Genomic DNA, 17377 nt, shown 5'->3' with positions numbered 1-17377 from the left:
AGAGACTGGATTCTTTTTAGCTTCCTTTTCCACTCCTTTCTAACGACTTTCCTCATCTGAGGGAAGTCCGCCCTTCGGAAATCAAGGGGTTTTGTGTCAGATTGGCTTGACACTCTCTGCCCAACATGCATGGCGAAAGAGATCAAAGCACGGTCACTATTGCCTAGCGGCTCAGTGACATTCACGTCCCCAACCAGGTCCCGAGTCCCACATAATACTAAATCCAGCGTGCCCTGTCCCCTGGTGGGCTCCGTGACAAGTGGGTCCAAGGCACAGTCCTTTAGCCTCTCTTCCTTGACCCGAGCACGCCTTGAGCCAGCCTCTCCGGCCGATCTGCCTCCTGTTCTCTAGAGCGCTGGCTTGGGAGGCAACTGAGTCAAAGATTCCCACACCCCTTTCCCGGGTGAGTCATTCATGCGCAGCCTTCAGGCTGGCCAGTGCTGAGCCCCTCCCTCTGAGGAAGAGATGAGCCTTCCTTCCTGTGGAGAAATCCTGAACCTTCTCCAACCTGACGTAAGAATCCTGCAAAAGCAAGGGTTGCCTGAATGGGTGCCGGTGGAGCGCTCTGGCTAGGTGCAATGGCATGACACACATACACACACAAACACACGTGCCCACTGGCTGGGGTGCGGGAGGGGGTTGCTGCCATGGCCACAATGGATGCGTGGGTCATCCCCTCCTTAAAACGTGGCTCAGGCCAACCTTTATTTATTTATTTATTTATTTATTTATTTATATGCCACCCATACTACCCAAAGGTCTCTGACCTTTCATGATCTAGGCAGCTATTCAAGTTGCAAAGAGCAACTGCATCAAGCAAATGTTCCTGTACAGCATGATTTCCATGTTGTATGCTCTTCAGTTCAGAAGAGCAGGCAGCATGGAAAACAAACACAACCATCACCCAGAGGGATTTCTGAAACTAAAAACAAAGCAACCCACCTCCCACCAAAAACAACCCGCAGCAGCTGCATATGTAAAAATATTAATTGAACTGCATTCAGATGCCAAAAGAGATTACAGATACTGCCCAGCACTAATAATAGCAGCTCATTGGCAGCTAGACAGAGAGCAAAGTTGGTAACCCATGCAACTATTTTAAGGAGTGCATCCATAGTTATGCCTTGCAGACCAAGCAGCCATAAACATGGCCAGCTAATTTTAAGACGCCGCAAGCTTAAGGGCTGCCCCGTCCATCAGCAGCAGCAGGTGCTAAGGGTGAACCAAAACAGGTGGTAGTGCCCCCCCCGGGGGGTGGTTAGAGAATATTGCTGTTTAAACAAAAGACAACCTCGGATGCAGACAGCAAGGCCTTGCTTAAAAGGCAGGCCAGAGATATCCTGTGCCCCTGGTATTTTCCCCTGTGATATTTTCCAGATGTACACACACATTAGGACGTTTCAGCCGGCTGCTTCCTTCTTGTCTCTCTGAAGTGAGTTCCCGCTTTCCTAACAGGCAGGAAGGGAGGGAGAAATCCAGGGCAGCCGCAGGCCTGGGTGGCTTTGCAACCAGATCAAGACAAGAAGGGCCCCAAGGACTCCTTTTACAACAACAAGGCTGTCGCCGCCACCGCTGTCTTTAAGCCTACAAAAGACTTCATCCTTTGTCCATCTTGGCTCTCCCCCCCCCCCCCCCTTTGGCTGTATGTACTCGAGAAAGGCAGCTGCTCCCTCTGCTGAAGCACTTATTGCATCCAAAGATATTGAAGGAACTGGCTGAGCAGATTGCAGAACCACCGTTTAGCATTTTCTTGAAATCATGGAGGATGGGCGAGGTTCCCCGAGGACTGGAGGAGAGCTAACGTTGTTCCGTTCTTCAAAAAGGGCGAAAGGGGGAACCAGGGAAACAGGTCAGCCTGATGTCAATCCCAGGGAAAATTCTGGAGAAGATTTTGAGGCAGTCATTCCACGTGCACCTTGAAAACAATGCAGTGAAAACTAGAAGCCAACACGGATTTGTCAAGAACAAATCCTGACAGACTAACCTGACTTCATTTTGTGATCAGGTCACCTCCCTGACAGGCAGAGGGAATGCGGTGGACGTAGCATATCTTGACTTCAGCAAAGCCTTTGACCAAGTGCCCTCCATGGTATTCTGATTAGCAAGCTAACTAGGTGTGGGCTTGATAGATCAAGTGTCAGGTGGACACACCGTTGGTGACATAATCGTACTCAGAGAGAGTGATGATTAATGACTCCTTCTCCAACTGGGAGGAGGTGACCAGTGGGGTACCCCAGGGATCAGTCCTGGGTCTGGTGTTCTTCAGGTAACTGTGTGTTTGGTTTGTTTCCAGGGTGCAGGATTTTGCACGTCTCCCTGTTGAATTTCATTCTGTTGCTTTCGGCCCCGTGCTCCATCCTATTAAGGTCATTTTGAATTTTGTTTCTGACTTCTAGGGTATTAGCTATTCTGCCCAATTTGGCATCATCTGCAAATCTGACAAGCATTATCCGCACTCCCTCATCTAAGTAATTAATAATAATGCTGAAGTCCACCAGGCCCAGGGCTGAGTCTTGGGGATTCCCCCACTTGTGACCTCCTCCCAGTTAGAGAAGGACCCACTAATCATCACCCTCTGAGTACGATTCTGTAGCCACCTGACACTTGATCTATCCAGCCCAGCTTGCTAATCAGGATATCATGCAGCACTTTGTCAAAAGCTTTGCTAAAGTCAAGATATATTATGTCTATAGCATTCCCTCTATCAGGGAGGTTACCTGATCAAAAAATTAGATCAGATTAGTCCAGCAGGATTTGTCCTTGCCAAATTAGTGCTGGCTTCTAGTTATTACTAATAATTATTTATCATACTTCTTCCTAGCCCCAGTTTGAAGCCATGCGATATGTGAACTGTCCTTTCTGGGAAAGGGCGCAGAGCTCCATCACCCTCCTGCTTCTGGCGTCTCAGCCCATGTGTCATCTTTGTCCAGAGCCTTCTCTCTGGGCTACAGCAACACAGCTGGGTGCTCCTCGGTTACTGCCCCTCGGCCGCCGCCCTGCCCCAGGGAGCCCCTTCCCCTCACCCCACAAGTGCCCCACTTCAGCCCTGCCTGAAGAGCCACAGGAGCAAGGCCTGCACTGAGCCCCGGACGCCTGGGGCCAAAACCCACCGGGAGGGAGCATCAGCCCCCTCAACTCGCCCCACTGGTCAGAAGCCACCCACCCACCCCCTGGCGGGCACGCAGGTCAGGGGGAAGCTGCCGCCCAGCCTGCCTCATTTGTTGCGGGGCACTGGGGAGTAGAAGGCAAGGCCTGAGGAAAGACACACTCACACCCCAGTCTGCGGGTGGAGCGCTCCGCCCAACCCGGCGAGCCCCCTGCCCCCGCGGCCCAAGGTGGCAATGCCCCACCCCGTTCACCTGGGCACCAGCGTCCAGCACACTTCTCCCTGGCCCCAGATGTCGCAGAGGGCCCCCTCCCACCTCCCCCCACCCACCGCTCCATCTCCTCCGGAGGTCAGAAGGAGCAACCAGGCTGCACACCGGGGGCGCCCCTTGGAGGCTAGGCTTTTATTCGAAAGTCTTGTACAAGGCTGAGCCCCCTCCCCCCCACCCTCAGCCCCCTTGCGGTCCACTGCCACTCCCCATTCCAAAGGCGCTCCCTCGCCCCACGGCAGAGTTCAAGAAAGACCTTTGGTGACGTCTTGGTTGCCCCACGGCTCCGGCCACCCCAAAGGGGCTGCGGGCGGGGACTCTTGGCATTGGAATCGGCAAAGGTGGGTGCCCTTGCCACGTTGGCCAGCAAAAAGAGGGGCAGCCCCCCAGGTGGACGCCAGCCCTTCCTTCATTCCTTCCTTCCTTCCTTCCTGGTCACCCCTCGCCTCCCCCAGGATCAGGGGGGCGGCGGCTCTGGGTGGGGGCCTCCAGCCAGCCCTCTGTGCCCCAGCGTCCTCCCAGGCACAGCCTGAGCCCCAGAGTGTGCTACAGCCTTTGGGCGCCCCACTGCCTGCCTGCCTGCCCGGCCACTGGCGGGGCCTCCGTCCTTCTTTCGCGCCCTCTGCGGTCCTTGCAAAGACCCTGCCCGGGCACTCCCGCTCCCAGAGGTCCCTTTCCAGCTGCCGGTCCTGCATGCCGGAGCCTCGGGCCCATGAGAGCCCCCCCCTTAGTGTGGGTCGGCCCACTTCAGCTGGTGCCTCTCGCTATTTGGGGAGTAGGAGCCTGTGAAGCTGAAGGGCGACTTGGCCCGCATGTTCCGTCCCGACGTGATGAGGGCCCCGAAGCCGTGCTGGTGCGAGAAGGCGTAGCCGGAGCGGCGGGAGATGCTGCGCCTCAGGCGGCGCTGGGGCGAAGGTGGCGGCGGCCGCTTCTGCAGCTCCCGAACCCGGCACAGGACCTGCGAGCAGAGGTGGAGGACCTCAGTGTGTGGGGGGGAACCGGGGGGGAGGCAGCAGAGCTGCATGCTGGGCCCCAGTGCGCAAAAGGGAAGCCGCCCTCCAGACCCAAGAAAGGGCAGGCAGGTCCAGGGCACCTGCTGGGTCACAAGCCAGCACAGCGCAGCTCACCGGTGCCACGGCTTCTGGCTCAGACCGGGAGCGGCAGATGGGGGCACACACACCTGCCCCACTCCACTCCAAAGGGGTGTGTGTGTGTGTGTGTGTGTGTGTGTGTGTGTGTGTGTGTGTGTCTCCTTCCAAGCCAAGGCACCCTTAGGCTTCCCTGCCAGGATCTGAACATGGGAGGAGGAGGAGGGGAGTGTGTCTGTCACCAAGAGGCTGAGGGCTGGTGCCCTTGTTTCCCCCGTGCCCCATTTCCCTCTTAATCTCTGGCGGTAAACTGTCCCCCCCCACCTCCCGCCTTGTTCCTTCCTGCAGATGACATGACCTGGGTCAGAATCACACTTAGCCCAGGGGCACAGGAGTGTGTGTGTTTGTGTGTGTGCGTGTGGCACCACTATACGCAGAAGCAGGGTAGAGGGATGTGTGAGACGCTCCCCCTCTCCTCTCTCACCATCCACCCCCAGAAAACAGGCACCTGCCAGCCCTGACCCCCACCCCCCCACCCCAAAGGGCTACCTGATCGCTGATGGTCGGCCGGAGCTGCATCTTGATGAAGCGGAAGCCGACGACCGGCAGGACGCAGAGGATCACACACAGGAGGACCGAGAGCCACACGTTGGGCTGGTTCAAGGTATTTCGAGCCGTCCCTGGAAGGGGGGGGGCAGGACACAGACAAGGCAGGTCGCACAAAATGCTCTCCCCCCCCCTTTCCACTGGCACCCCTATGGCTGTGGCTGTCTGGAAAGGGGGGGGGATGTTGCTTCTTCCAAAATAGGGTGTGGGTTTGGGGGGGGGCTTTCCCTCCTGACGCGTGATGCCCAGAGCATCACGCATTCTTCAGCAGGGAGCCCGATTCTGCTGGGCCATGAAGCCCCAGGTCGTGTGGGCCCACCCCATCTGCAGAGGCCACCGGGCGGTCCCCCCCCCCCACCGAGCTGCGGCTGCCCTGTTTCCAGGCTGCATGGGGGCAGGGTGGCTGACGGCACCGATCCCAGTCCCAGGGAGGTTGGAATCCTTCCAGCTTCCTCCCTCCACAGCCCCCAGGACTGGGACCCTCCCGCTGGTCTTCAAGGGGGGTGCGTGCCCCAGGGTGGGTGTTGTTCTGCCTCCTGGAAAAGAAAGGCAGCTCTCCCCCTCTCTCCCCCCCCCCCAAATGAAATACATACCAACGAAAGGGAAGGAAGCGGTGAAGATCAAGTAGGTGCCGTTGCTGTGCATGGTGAAGGTGATGCCGAAATACACCCCCAGGCTGCCCCAGATGAACATTTGGTTCACAGCCGTCCAGTACGCCGTGTCCAGGCCCATCTGCAAAAGACCGGCCAGCCGTGGCTTCAGGGCAGCCTCTCGGAGCGGACGGGCAAACGGGGCGTGGCACCCGTGTCCACCACCCTCCTCGGGGGCAGGCGGCTGTTGTGCGCCCGATTAGGCTGCTGGCCACGGGAGCCCCTCACGACCCTCCCACGGAAAGGAGAGCCTGCAGGGGCCGGAGAGCAGCTCTGGCCACGTTCGTTCCTCAGCCCTCGGGTACCGGCCACAGGGGGCACGCTCCACCTGGCTGGACCAGCAGGGCCGCCGTTCACGTCCCCCGAGGGGGCAGGAGGGTGTCGGCCGCCTCAGGACAAGGCCCTGGCCCTCGCGCATCGCACACGAGGGTGCCTCTCGGGACAGGGGCCTGTGGAGGTCCAAGGGCTGCCTGCACACCCGGCCGTCTAGTTCTTCCCAAGCCCCAGGACCAGCCCGATAAAACCAGGGCCTTGGGGTCCCCTCCTCCCTGTGAGCAGCTGCTCTTAAAGTGGGGAGGAAGGAGCCTTCGTGGCAAAGTTCCACCTCACCGCTCGCTCTTGAGCCTCACGACAGCAGAGTGGTGAAAGCCAGCAGAGACAGACAAGAATGAATCTTACCAGAATTAATTGCATTTTGTATTTAAATGGGGTTCCTAGCCTAGTCGACCGTAGAGATGCCGTGCGCGTATTCTACCTTGGCTCCAGCGCCTCAACGCTTCTTCCGCACAAGAGGTCACCAGGCCTCACGGAGGTGTGTGCAGTGCCTGGGGCAGCCCCCCCCAGCGCCACCCCCCCCCCAGTTACCTGGACAGACACCACAATGAGCAGGCAGGTCTGAGCCATGAGTGCGAAGGAATGGTAGTCGTCGATCGCCTTCCCGTCGCTCCGCACGGAGTTGAACAGGGTCCCGTAAGGGACAAAGAAGAGCACCAGGGAGCTGTAGACGCTGTAGAGGGTGCACTTGACAAACTCCCTCTTGTTGAAGGAGAGGTTCTGCTGCCCGGGGGTGTAGAGCTGCGGGAACTGCAGGCTCCAGTGGTCGTCCACGTCCTGGGCGGGTGGGGGTGGGGGACAAGAAGAAGAGGAGGCTGACCACTATCTCGTGAGGAGAGCTGGCCAAGGGGAGCGAGGGCTCCTCTCCCACCCACCACCCACCCCAGAGGTGTTGCCCTTTGGCTCCATTCCTCCACCACAGCAAAGCCTACAGATCTCTTCCCCCCCCCCCCCTTTACCAGAGGACGGATCCCACACGCCCGAGGACAGCAAGCGCCCGCACCCAACCGCGTGTGCCTCTGGAGCCTTGGCCCAGCCGCCCGGCCCTGTGGCACTGCCTGCTCAGGGCGGGAGCAAGCCCTTCCAGCTAGACGGGGCGCTTGCATCAGGACCGGCGGGGTCCCACCTCCAGCATCCACAGGTGGCCGGACACCCGGCCGAGGCAACCCCCAAGCTCCCCTACCTGGTCAAAGAGGCTCATTCCGAGCACAGGCATGGAGGTGTACACCATGTTGTAGAGGGTGATGAACCATTCGTCGTACACCGTCTGCGGAGGAGAAAGGCCGGTGGGGGAGGGGCCAGCTAGCCACCCCACGGGGCCCCAACAGGGGCGCAAAGGGGCCCAAGGGGCGAAGGGAGAGCCCCCCACCCCGCCCCCCGTGGCAGCTGGTGCTCGTTCCTGAGCAGGGCGAGGACTACTAGCAAGAGGCACGGATCCTTCTGGGCAGGAACGAGGTCCAAGCCGGCCTTCGTCACTCGGCTCGGGCTGTTGAGAAGCCAGCGGGGCAGACAAGGGTTGGCGATGCCCTGGAGAAAGGTACGCCAAGAAGCCGCCGGGGGAGCCCCAAAGTCAAGGGTGCCTTGGGGTTGGGCTGGCAGGGAGTGCGAGATCAGGCACTCGGAGGTGAGCCTGGTGGGGGCGGGGGTGGGAGGGAAAAGGCTTACGGGATGACCCTGACACCTAGTTTAGGCCTCCTTCAGTCTTGAGAGACTAAGGCAACCTGCTCTGTATGGAGGACTAGTGTGGCGGAGAAGGCCAGTTCGAGAGTGACCGTCCCTTCCACCCTGAAGGCACATGCAGCTTGTCCCCTGTCCAGCTCCCCGATTTGGCTGGTTTTTGGGACTGCCTCTTGGCCTCAGCCTGACACCAAGGCAAAAGCAAAGCAGGTTCTGGCCACCGAGTCAGAAGCTGATCTGGCAAATGGCGGCAATTCCTGGCTCCACCGTTTTTGGACCCCAAGGGCAGCCCAGGCGAGATGGTGAACTACTTTATCTAGGTCAGAATTAGAGACTGGGATCTTTTTGTTCATATACGAATACCCTCGTCGCAGCTGGCCCTAAGGAAGGCCCTGCTCGTCCTGCCTGGGGCACCCAGGGCGCCGCTCTCTCCCCGCTCGGCTGGCCACTCACCATGAGGCCCCGCAGGGAGACTCGTCCTCCCGCCCCTTGCCTGGAGTGGCCAGCCGGGCAGGAAGAGAGTGGCGCTCCGGGCGCCTCGGGCAGGATGCCTGAGTGGACGGCCCGCTCCCAGGGGCCAGACATCTCAGGAGGACTGGCTGCAACAGGGATATTTGTATTTGTATTTGTCCATGAATTTCCCCATCTCTTATGTTTATGCAGCTTACACTCATTACTGGTGTTAATACGGCCGCGGGTCCCCTGAACATTTTCTATGCCGACGTCCCCTCTCCTGACACACAGGATGTACAAGGAGAGCAACAACCAAGGCGAGTCAGAGCAACCCCCTCAAGAGTTCCCAAGGCCCAAAAGGCTCAGACGTCCCTTCTCCTGGGGATGATGCTCTGAGACCCTCGTGCATACAGCTTGGCCAAGGCCCCCTGGGTGGCTGGGCACCTGGCTCCCTCCCCCTCACATGCTGGTCTGGCCTCTCTCCTGGGGATTCAAGCTCCCAACCCCCAGCTCTGAAGGCAGGGGCTCCAACCCAGTAACCTCCAGCGAGGCAAAGCAATAGCTCTCAAGTCATGATGACCAAATCCCTGCTCTGATTCTCCCCCCCCCCCCCCGTTTGCCCCTCTGGTCAGCAGGGCTGTTGTTACTTTGTAGCCTGGGAACTGACATTATTCATGGCCGGAGAGTCTTGTCCCCTTGCTAACGAGAGCCGTTGCCCATCATTTTGCCCCTTATCTGTGTCCCCACCTGCATCCTGGGGGACCACGTATGAATACGACAGTCGTGGCGTCTCATGACGTCTCAACTTGGGTCTGAGGAAATGGACTTGACCCACAAAAGCCCCCATTAAAATGCAACACTTCGTCTTTAAGGCAGTTTTTGTCTCTTGCTTTTGGGTTTGTTTTCTGTCTGGTATGTGTCTGCTTGCACAGTCTGCTTTCAAAAACTGCAGCTCTCCAGAGTTTATACTTGCACGTTCTATTCTTTCAAAAGCCTCCAGTGCATGAGGGTAGGATCCTGCTTCATGGCTAAATATACCAGGAAACAGTCCAAGATTACCTTTCCCTATCATGCCTGCCTTGCCAGCAGGAAAAAAGATGCTGAGCGGGACACAGCAAAGAGCAGCCGAAATGCTGACGACACCCATGCCAGCTGTCAAGATGGTCATCTCTCCAGGGATGCCTTCTTGCTCACTATCACTCCCAAAGAGTCACCAAGCAAGGGTGACTCCTCTCCCACCCATCAGCTAACTACATCTCACCCCAAAGGAAAGCATCTGCCATGGCTGGGTTTTGACAAGTTATTTAGATGTTTGCTGCCTGGGGTAGAAAGCAATCTCAAGTGTGTAGAAGAAACATTCTGATCAAATAGCAATGTCTATCATCGGGCACTGTGATCAAACACCTGCTTGCAGTTATTAAACCACAGCAGCTAATTTACCCAGGTGAGCAAGCAGAGGGATGTGTGAACTAGCCCTTGGTCTGGCTTCTCCCTCTCCCTCTCCCCTCTGCACCTCCTCTCGGGGTGTTTCTGTTTGTTCAAAGCCACTTGTTCCTGTGGGAGAGCTCATCTTGCTCAAGGGTAACCATTCCTCTATGAGAGAAAGCCATGAACTTCCTAAAGCAAGAAATTTGCCAATGGCCATGGAATACACCAACAAGCAGGTGAAGCCAGAATTTATGGAATTTTTCCTATTTAAAACCAGTATAGCCAGGGACCTGGATTTTCTAAATCCATGGTCCCCAACCTTTTTAACTCAATGGACGGGTGGGGAAGGCAGGGCACACACACACACACACACACACGCGCGTGCTCGCGCAAGTACGCAGAGGAGCAGGCTCTTCGTTCTTATTACCCCTTCAAAAGGCTACCCCTTTGAGAACTCCAGGCAATTCCCCACTGAATCCAGAAGAGGGCAGCACCAGCCTGTGAAACCAACACAGCTGCTGCCCTGCAAGAAAGGGAAAGATTCTCCACCCACCCGGGCTGAAATCTAAGAAATCTCAGCCTCTTCGGTGGGGGGTGCCCTGGCTTCTGGCTGCTCCTTCTGGGACCATTTCTGCCCCAGACAGCTAACCCATCTGGGGCACCTCCAGCTCCCGGTCCACGTGCCACGGAGGGAAGCCTCCCACCACAAGCAAGAGATGAATGCCAGGGCCTCTTCCTCTTCCTCCTCAGCCCAGCCCAGATTTTCAGGGTCCCCCAAACCCTGGATCAGGGGAGCTACAGATGGCCATTTTCATCCGTGGCCCTCTGTGGCCTTCTCTTCTCTCCCTGACAACCCCCCCCCCGCCTAAGATCTTCCACTCCAAGCTAGGGTCCAGAGCCCCCTGAAGATGGTGTGCCTCCTTAAAGAGAACCAGGGCTGTTAAGTGGCTGCAGGGGCCAGTCCCACCCGTGGCCTCTTTAAACCGAGCCGTCTTGCAAGACAAGAACACCGGGGGGGGGGCTCTTTTGGGGAGCAAAGGACAGCCTGAAGCGAGAGCTGCCTTTGGCCTCCCGGCTGGCAGAGGGCAAAGAAGAGGGTCCCTGGGCTCTGTTTTCTTCCAGGAGGGCTGGGGGGAGCCCGCGGCGGGCAGGGGGTGCCGATTCCCACCTGTGGACTGGACATCTGCTGGACTAGGAGGAGAGAGGGAGAGAAGGAGGGAGGGGCAGCCCTCCCCCCAACAGGTGTCTTGGACACAAGGTGGCCTCTGTGCCAGGGGGACTCTGTGGGACACCCAGCATCCCTCTTGAGGGGGGGGCACGTGGGTTATACGCAAAGTCATATTTTGAAAGGGAAAGAAGGTGATAAGCCAGGAGAAGAATCGAAGTATTTTTGGAGTGGAATGGGGCGAAAAGTTTTACAAGGGCCACCTGGTCCCAAGAGTGAAGGTGGCACAGATAGGGAAGGTTTAACTTGCATTGTGTCAGATTATGTACTTTATGTTAGTTTTGTTACTGTTATTTTCTTTAATGTTAAATGTTAGAAATTGATCAATAAATGACATTACGCACCTCTAAAAAAGGAGGGGGGAGGGGGGAAAGCAAAGACGTGTCCGGGGAAGCTGGGCCTACCTGTGCCGAGAAGCCGGAGAAGAAGCCGTACCAGAAGTGGACCAGGGTGAAGGTGAAGTTCTTGTAGAAGAAGTAGGCCAGGAACTTGCACATGCGCAGGTAAGACCAGCGCCCGTGGACCAGGAGCAGCCGCTGCAGGTACCGGAACTGGGCGAAGGAGAAGTCGCTGGACAGGACCGCCTGCATCCCCTCCTGGCCACTGATGCCGACGCCAATGTGGGCAGCTGGAAGAGCGGGGGGGCAGGAGGCGCCCGGTTACGCGGGTTGGGCAGCCAAGCCCATCGCGGCAGCCCCTCTCGCGCAGCCTACGAGCCAGCGAAGGGAGACGGGGGGGGGCTCCGGGGTCTCAGGTGGCAGAGAGTGGCTGGCCTTCCTCCAGGGCCACCCCCTCGTCTTGGCAAAGGCCTGGGGGCAACGCTCCACAGGAAGGACCTTGCTTGAGCACCATCTCTTAATCGAAAGCGCTCCCCACCCCCCCACCCCAAAAAATCCTTGTTTTCCCAAATGAACAACATGCCAATTAGCAAGGAGCCCTCCTGAATGGCTCCAACTTAAGCCACCTTGGGTTCCTTTAAAGAGAAAGGCAGGGTAAAAATATTTTAAACAAACAAACCAATCAAGCAAGGAAGCAAGCAAGCAAGCTTGGATGTTTGGAAAAATGTACATTTCAAAGCTGCAAAGACGAAGCCAGCTCTTCTTGTGGAGGGAAGCGGACGAGACATCTGTGCCCCCTGGGGAGGGGAGGGGAGGGGGCATCCACTTCCTTGAGGGTGCCAGGACGACCCTAGAAGTGGGCTCCTGCCAGAAGGCCAGGTCTCGCCCCCCAGGGCAGGCACCTGATGCGCCGCCTCGAGGGATCGGGGCCGAAAGGACATTTCGCGCAGACCCAGAAATTGAGTTCGGTTGAGTTGGGCCCTGCTCAGGGTCATGCTCCCAAGAGGCAGCAGAAGAGGCTCCCGCCTTATCCAGGCACCGGCAAGAGGGAGGAGATGCCCAGCGAGCGGGCGAGCAGCTGGGCCGCTCCACAGGCACACTCACTCTTGATCATGCTGACGTCGTTGGCGCCGTCCCCGATGGCCAGCGTCACGGCGTTCTTGTGCTTCTTCACCAGCTCCACCACCTGCGCCTTCTGCAGAGGGGTCACCCGGCAGCAGATCACCGCCTTGCAGAGACAGGCTGTCCGCACCAGCTCTCGTCCCAGCTTCCCTTCCAGCGCGAAGGCCTGCGAGGAGCAGGAAGGAAGGAGAACGGGAAGGAGAGGAGATACCCTACACACACACACACAGCCACACGCAGCTCCCCTTTCACTCCCAGAGGGAAGAGGCTCAACGCAGGATTTGGGATTCCTGCCCCGAGCAGGGGATGGGACTCAATGGCCTTAGAGGCCCCCTTCCAACTCCATCCTTCTATGACCCTATGGATGCAGGGTTCGAATGCGGAGCCTGCCTGGTGGTGGGGGGGGGGGAGGAGGGTCTCAAGTTGGAGCAGGACTTAGGAGGTCACTGGGTTCACACCCTGTGCTTGGCCTTTCAACTCAACAGGTAACGGGGGGGGGGGGGACAAGTTACTACCTCTCTCTCTCTCTCTCTCTGTCCTCCCCCCACCCCCGATCTCCCCACCTGGACCTTGTGAAGACAGAGTGGAGGGAACATAGCCACGCATGCCTTGCCAGCACTGGGAGAGCAGGGCGAGGGAAATGGAGCCCATTCTTTCAACAAAGGCAATCAAGTCCCCTGCAGGACGAGATCCCACGGCCGGCCCGCGTGCGGCATCCGAGTGAGCAAGGCTCTCCTCTGATGTCCCAAGAGGGGCTCCTCCAGGAACGGGACGGCACCCTCCACGTAGCCTTGGGAAGGCCACTCCAGGCGCAACACCGCAAAGCTCGCCCGGGTTCGTCAGCCCTTGGTGGCTGCTTGCGACGGCCCCGCCTGGCTTCCTTCTTCCTTCCGTGATGTGGCTGGCTGTGCCTGCCTCCCCCGCCTGCCCCGCCCCCCCCAATTCTGCTGGGCGTAAGGATGGGTGTAAGCAGCTTCAGCACCTGAGGAGCCCCACGCTGTGTGAACGCACGTTCCGGTGTGCTCCTCACTCCCTCTGTCGCCTCCCCAAATTCCACTGCTTCCCTAGGCACCCCAGGGTCGGCCTGGCTGGCTGGAGGAGAGAGGGAGAGACCGGGGAGGGGGGGCAGCTGGCCAAGCACCCTGCTTTCCGCCGGGCAGGAGCCCCAACGGCTGCCCTGCGCTGGAGGAAAGGAGCCTCTGCCTCGCCTCGCCCACAGGCGCACGCAACCCCAGAGTGTTCCCTCTCCCCCCCGCCTCCTTACCAAGCTGTGACCGTTGATGACCAGGCCGTATTCCCCGTTGGGCTGCTCGTCGGGCAAGACCGCCGGCCTGCTTGGCTCCACGGCCACCGTGTCAAGCTCTTCTTCCTCGTCAGCATCAGGCTGCATCTTCTCCCTGGCTTCCCTGAAAGGAAGAGCCACCCCAGAGGAGGCTCTGGGCACCACCTTCCGGCTGGGTCAACCCTCCCCCCTGCCCCGCAATCAGAAAGGGGGAGGGAGAGAGAGGGAGGGCTAAGAGGGCAAGATTTAGTGTCTCCCCCCCCCCGAGAGTAGCCCCCGGCACACTGCCTCCTACTCCCAGCCTTGAACCACACAGGGGGGCTCGGATATGGGTCCAGCCAGTGTGGATTCCAGGCTGCCCTGCCAGAGGCCCCTGGGCCAGGCCTCCTGCCGATGGGGCAGGAAGGAAGCCGGTTGTGTACTGGGCACCACCGGCTTCATTCTGACTAGCGTGCCCATCGACACACGGTGCCACCGCCACCGCCACCCTCTCACCCACCCACCCTGTCCCTGCCTTGTTGCACCCAGCAGCTCCCCCACTGGGTACCCGTGGAACCATTCTCCCCATCTTGAGCCTGGCAGTACAGAACCAGGAACAAAAGGGAAAGAAGGCAGTGTGCGCCCCCCCCCCCGGCAAGAGGACCAGCCTCTGCTGCCCTCCCTTCTACAGCAGGTGCAGAAAGGGAATGGACTCACCAGGCCCCCGCCCTGGCAGCAGACGGTGCCGCCTGGCAGGAAGGAAGGAGGGCAGGCCAGGGCAGGGCAGCTCCTTACCTGAGCTCCTGCCGGACGGCTTCTGGGGAGTTGCCGTGGATGATGAAGATGTCCTTCATGTCATCATACAGCATGTTGCAGGAGTAGCCGATATTCACGGCAGTCTCTGGAGAAGAAGGGGAGGGGGAGGATTCACACCCCTACGCTCAGGAGAGGGATTTAGGCCTTGCGCCCCCTGTCGGCCTGGGTGTCCAGTGCCCTGAGAGCACACCTTGAGGCCCCCGGGAACGGGGCGCACACCCTGCACCATGAAGAGGACGAGGCTGGCGCCTGGGACTGGTTAGGGTGCCCGGAGCACTGTGCCTGCGTCCCCACTCTTCTCTTTTACAATGATTGATCAAGGCTCTTTATCCCCAGCGAGACAGTTCAGTGGTTTAGGGCCAGAGGGTGGGCGTTTGATTCCCCCCCCCCCATGTGCCTCCCCAGGAGAAGAGCCAGCCGGTCCGGCCCTGGGCAAGCGGCACCGTCCCAGAAGAAGGGAAGGGTAAACCCCGCTCTGGGTATTCTGGGCCTAGGAAAGCCAAGAAAGAGTTCCCATAATTTGGAACTGACTTGACAGCACACAACAGTCTTTATGTCCAACTCTCTGCCACAAGACTTCAGGGCAAGGAACAAAGAGGACAGGACAAAATAACTGAGATGACTGTAAAATGTTAAAGCAGCTCAAAGCACAAAAGGCCACCTAGTCAGTTGGGAAGGCACTGTTTTAGGATCCCGTCTCTCACCAAGAACTCCTCTGGCCGCCTGGATCCCCACCTTTCCTTTACCTTGTTTGTCTCCCGTCAGGACCCAGATTTTGATCTGGGCTCTTCCCAAGGTCTCAATGGTCTGGGGGACCCCGTCTTGCAGCTTGTCCTCAATGGCGGTGGCCCCAAGCAACTGCAGGGGGGAAAGAGAGCCGAGGTCTGGATCTGTGCTGGAGGGCGTGTGTGTGTGCACGCGCGCGCATGCATACACATACACACAAAGAGGAAAGAGGGAGAAAGGGCTGCTGTCAAAGGGGTGATTTTGTAAAGAACCAACTGGTAGCCCACCACACTCTTGGCTGAGTCACCGTACTGTTTCCGCCCAACCGGTCAATGTGGCTGAAGCCAACTCTGGCAGATGTCCGTGGCTCAGGTAACGGCTTGTAAATTGTGTTAACGGAGGGGAGCAGGGAGCTTTAATGACCCAAAGGCTGAAAGGACTCCCGGCTCAAGAAGCTGGAAGGGATCACAAACCCTTCCTGTCACCTGCATGGATAAGTCTCCCTTGCAGAAAAGGCCCTTTGGGGATTTCAAAGCAGCAAAAGAGGCCAGCCGGGCGGCCCCAGCAGGATCCCCCGAGTGGCTTTTCAAGAGGAGGAGAGGATCCTCCTGGGGACTGGAAGGAAAGGCAGGCCTCTCCAGAAACATCTAGAAGACCAAGGGTTCCCAACCTTGGGGTAGCCCAGGGGTTCTTGGACTGTGGTTCCCAGAAGCCTTCGCCACCGGCTGTTTCTGGGAGTTGCAGCGCAAGGACCCCTGGGCTACCCAAGGTTGGGAACCCCGGTTCTAGAGCAGCCATTCTCAACGGGGGCCATATGGTTCCCTGAGGGGGCCTGACACTTTGAAGGGGGCCACAGACTGGAAATAATTCTTCACCACCTTATAAGGTTCATTATGTGACTTATCCAGTCCTGACTCTGCCCAGATGTCCTTCGTAGGGTGTTTATGGCCATGGCCAAAACAAACAAGCAAACAAACAAGGTGGAGGAGGGCAGCTCTAGAGGAGCAAGCCAGCAGTGGAACCGCATCGGATGCCCCCAGGAGGGAGGCAGGAGGGAGGAGGAAGGCCTTGACCACCCTCGGAAGCGAGGAGACGCTGGCTCAAGGTGCTGCGGGACGGCACCGCCGCAGGTCACTGAGGAAAGAAACTGTTCGGGGGGGGGAGAGCTTGGAGTGGGCTCTGGAAGGGGAGCCTGGGAACCCCTGCACAAGCTCAGTGCACAGAACCAGAGACGCCCCCAGCGCCTCCCAAAGGAGCTTTTCCTTTGAAATAAAGGACGGCTTTGGAAAGCACGCCGCCCCCTTGGCAGATGTAGATCCACGGCTCAGCACGGGGGCTCCCGGAGCAGGGCGCCCACTCCCGTGCCCCTGCTCAGCCTGGCAAAGGGTGCCCCCTGTGCCCCCTCTGGCAGGAGGTGGGCCTGGCAACGGCCACGCCTGCCCAGGTAGTCCCTTGGTGGACCCCAAGGCCTGGCCGGAGCCGGCCTCTGGAAAGCCCCTCGACACCTCTGCTCCAGCTCCAGGTGCCCCTCTAAGTTCTGGCTTTGGCCTTCCAAGCCCGACATAGGGAGGGGGCCAAGCTTCTGGGAAGGGCCATACCCTCGGCCGGGGTTAAGCCCGGGAGGCCCGAGAGCCAGCACTCCTCTAAAAGAGGACGTCAGAGATCCCTCTGACGCCTTCCGCGGGGACGCTTCCGCGCCCCTGGAGGATACGCTTCCACCAGCAGCACTTCCACACGCCTGGCCGCCCCTTGTCAGTCATCCGCCCTACCCCCTGGGGTGTTTCTTAATTTGTTCTTTTGTCGCTCTTTTGAGATTTCTTCCTCAGTGTATCTCTTTCTGTGCTAACGGCAGCATTAACTGCATTGGATAATTTTTTAAAAAAATAGAAAGATGAGGCAGAAATTCTCCGAAGGGTGAATAAGAGAGCAGCTCTGCCTGCAGAGGGGGCTGGCCCCGAGGGGCAAGCCAGCCATGGGTGTGTGTGCGTGCTCAGACCCTCCACAGCAGCCAGCTTTACATTTTGGGACACCAAATCGCTTCTGGCTGCTCCCTTCCGGCTCCTGTCGAGTTAGTTCCTAGCACGGAAGGAATCCCTCCTGCCAAGGCCAGGCTCTCCAAAGCGCTCTCCAGTCCAAGCAGAAGCTTGGAATCTAGGGCACGGCAGGGGAAGAGGCGCCAGGGTGACAAAAGCGGTCTAAGTGGCCGTGCCGAGTTTGATCCGTTCCCTGCAAGCGACTGAAGCCCCCGCTCCATCCTTGGCCCGTGGCCCCCAGACCGGG

General features: G+C 58.6%; 1 protein-coding gene across 7 annotated transcripts in view; it reads right to left on the bottom strand.

The window, feature by feature from the left end:
• Positions 1–3490: 3490 nt before the first annotated feature.
• Positions 3491–17377, bottom strand: part of LOC110082805 (phospholipid-transporting ATPase ID) — a 64139-nt gene continuing 50252 nt past the window's right edge. For all 7 annotated transcript variants that reach the window (XM_072993081.2, XM_072993082.2, XM_072993080.2 and 4 more), the window contains 10 exons: positions 15118–15229; positions 14351–14456; positions 13559–13700; positions 12277–12460; positions 11239–11462; positions 7235–7318; positions 6583–6828; positions 5662–5800; positions 5012–5142; positions 3491–4332 (listed from right to left, as the gene is read on the bottom strand). In XM_072993081.2, the coding sequence (XP_072849182.2) occupies positions 4102–4332; positions 5012–5142; positions 5662–5800; positions 6583–6828; positions 7235–7318; positions 11239–11462; positions 12277–12460; positions 13559–13700; positions 14351–14456; positions 15118–15229 (1599 nt within the window). In that variant the 3' untranslated portion in view covers positions 3491–4101. The remainder of the gene's footprint in view (positions 4333–5011; positions 5143–5661; positions 5801–6582; positions 6829–7234; positions 7319–11238; positions 11463–12276; positions 12461–13558; positions 13701–14350; positions 14457–15117; positions 15230–17377) is intronic.

This window comes from Pogona vitticeps, chromosome 2, assembly GCF_051106095.1.
Source record: "Pogona vitticeps strain Pit_001003342236 chromosome 2, PviZW2.1, whole genome shotgun sequence".
In the NCBI taxonomy this organism is placed as follows: Eukaryota; Metazoa; Chordata; class Lepidosauria; order Squamata; family Agamidae; genus Pogona; species Pogona vitticeps.
This window is presented reverse-complemented; position numbering and strand designations above follow the sequence as displayed.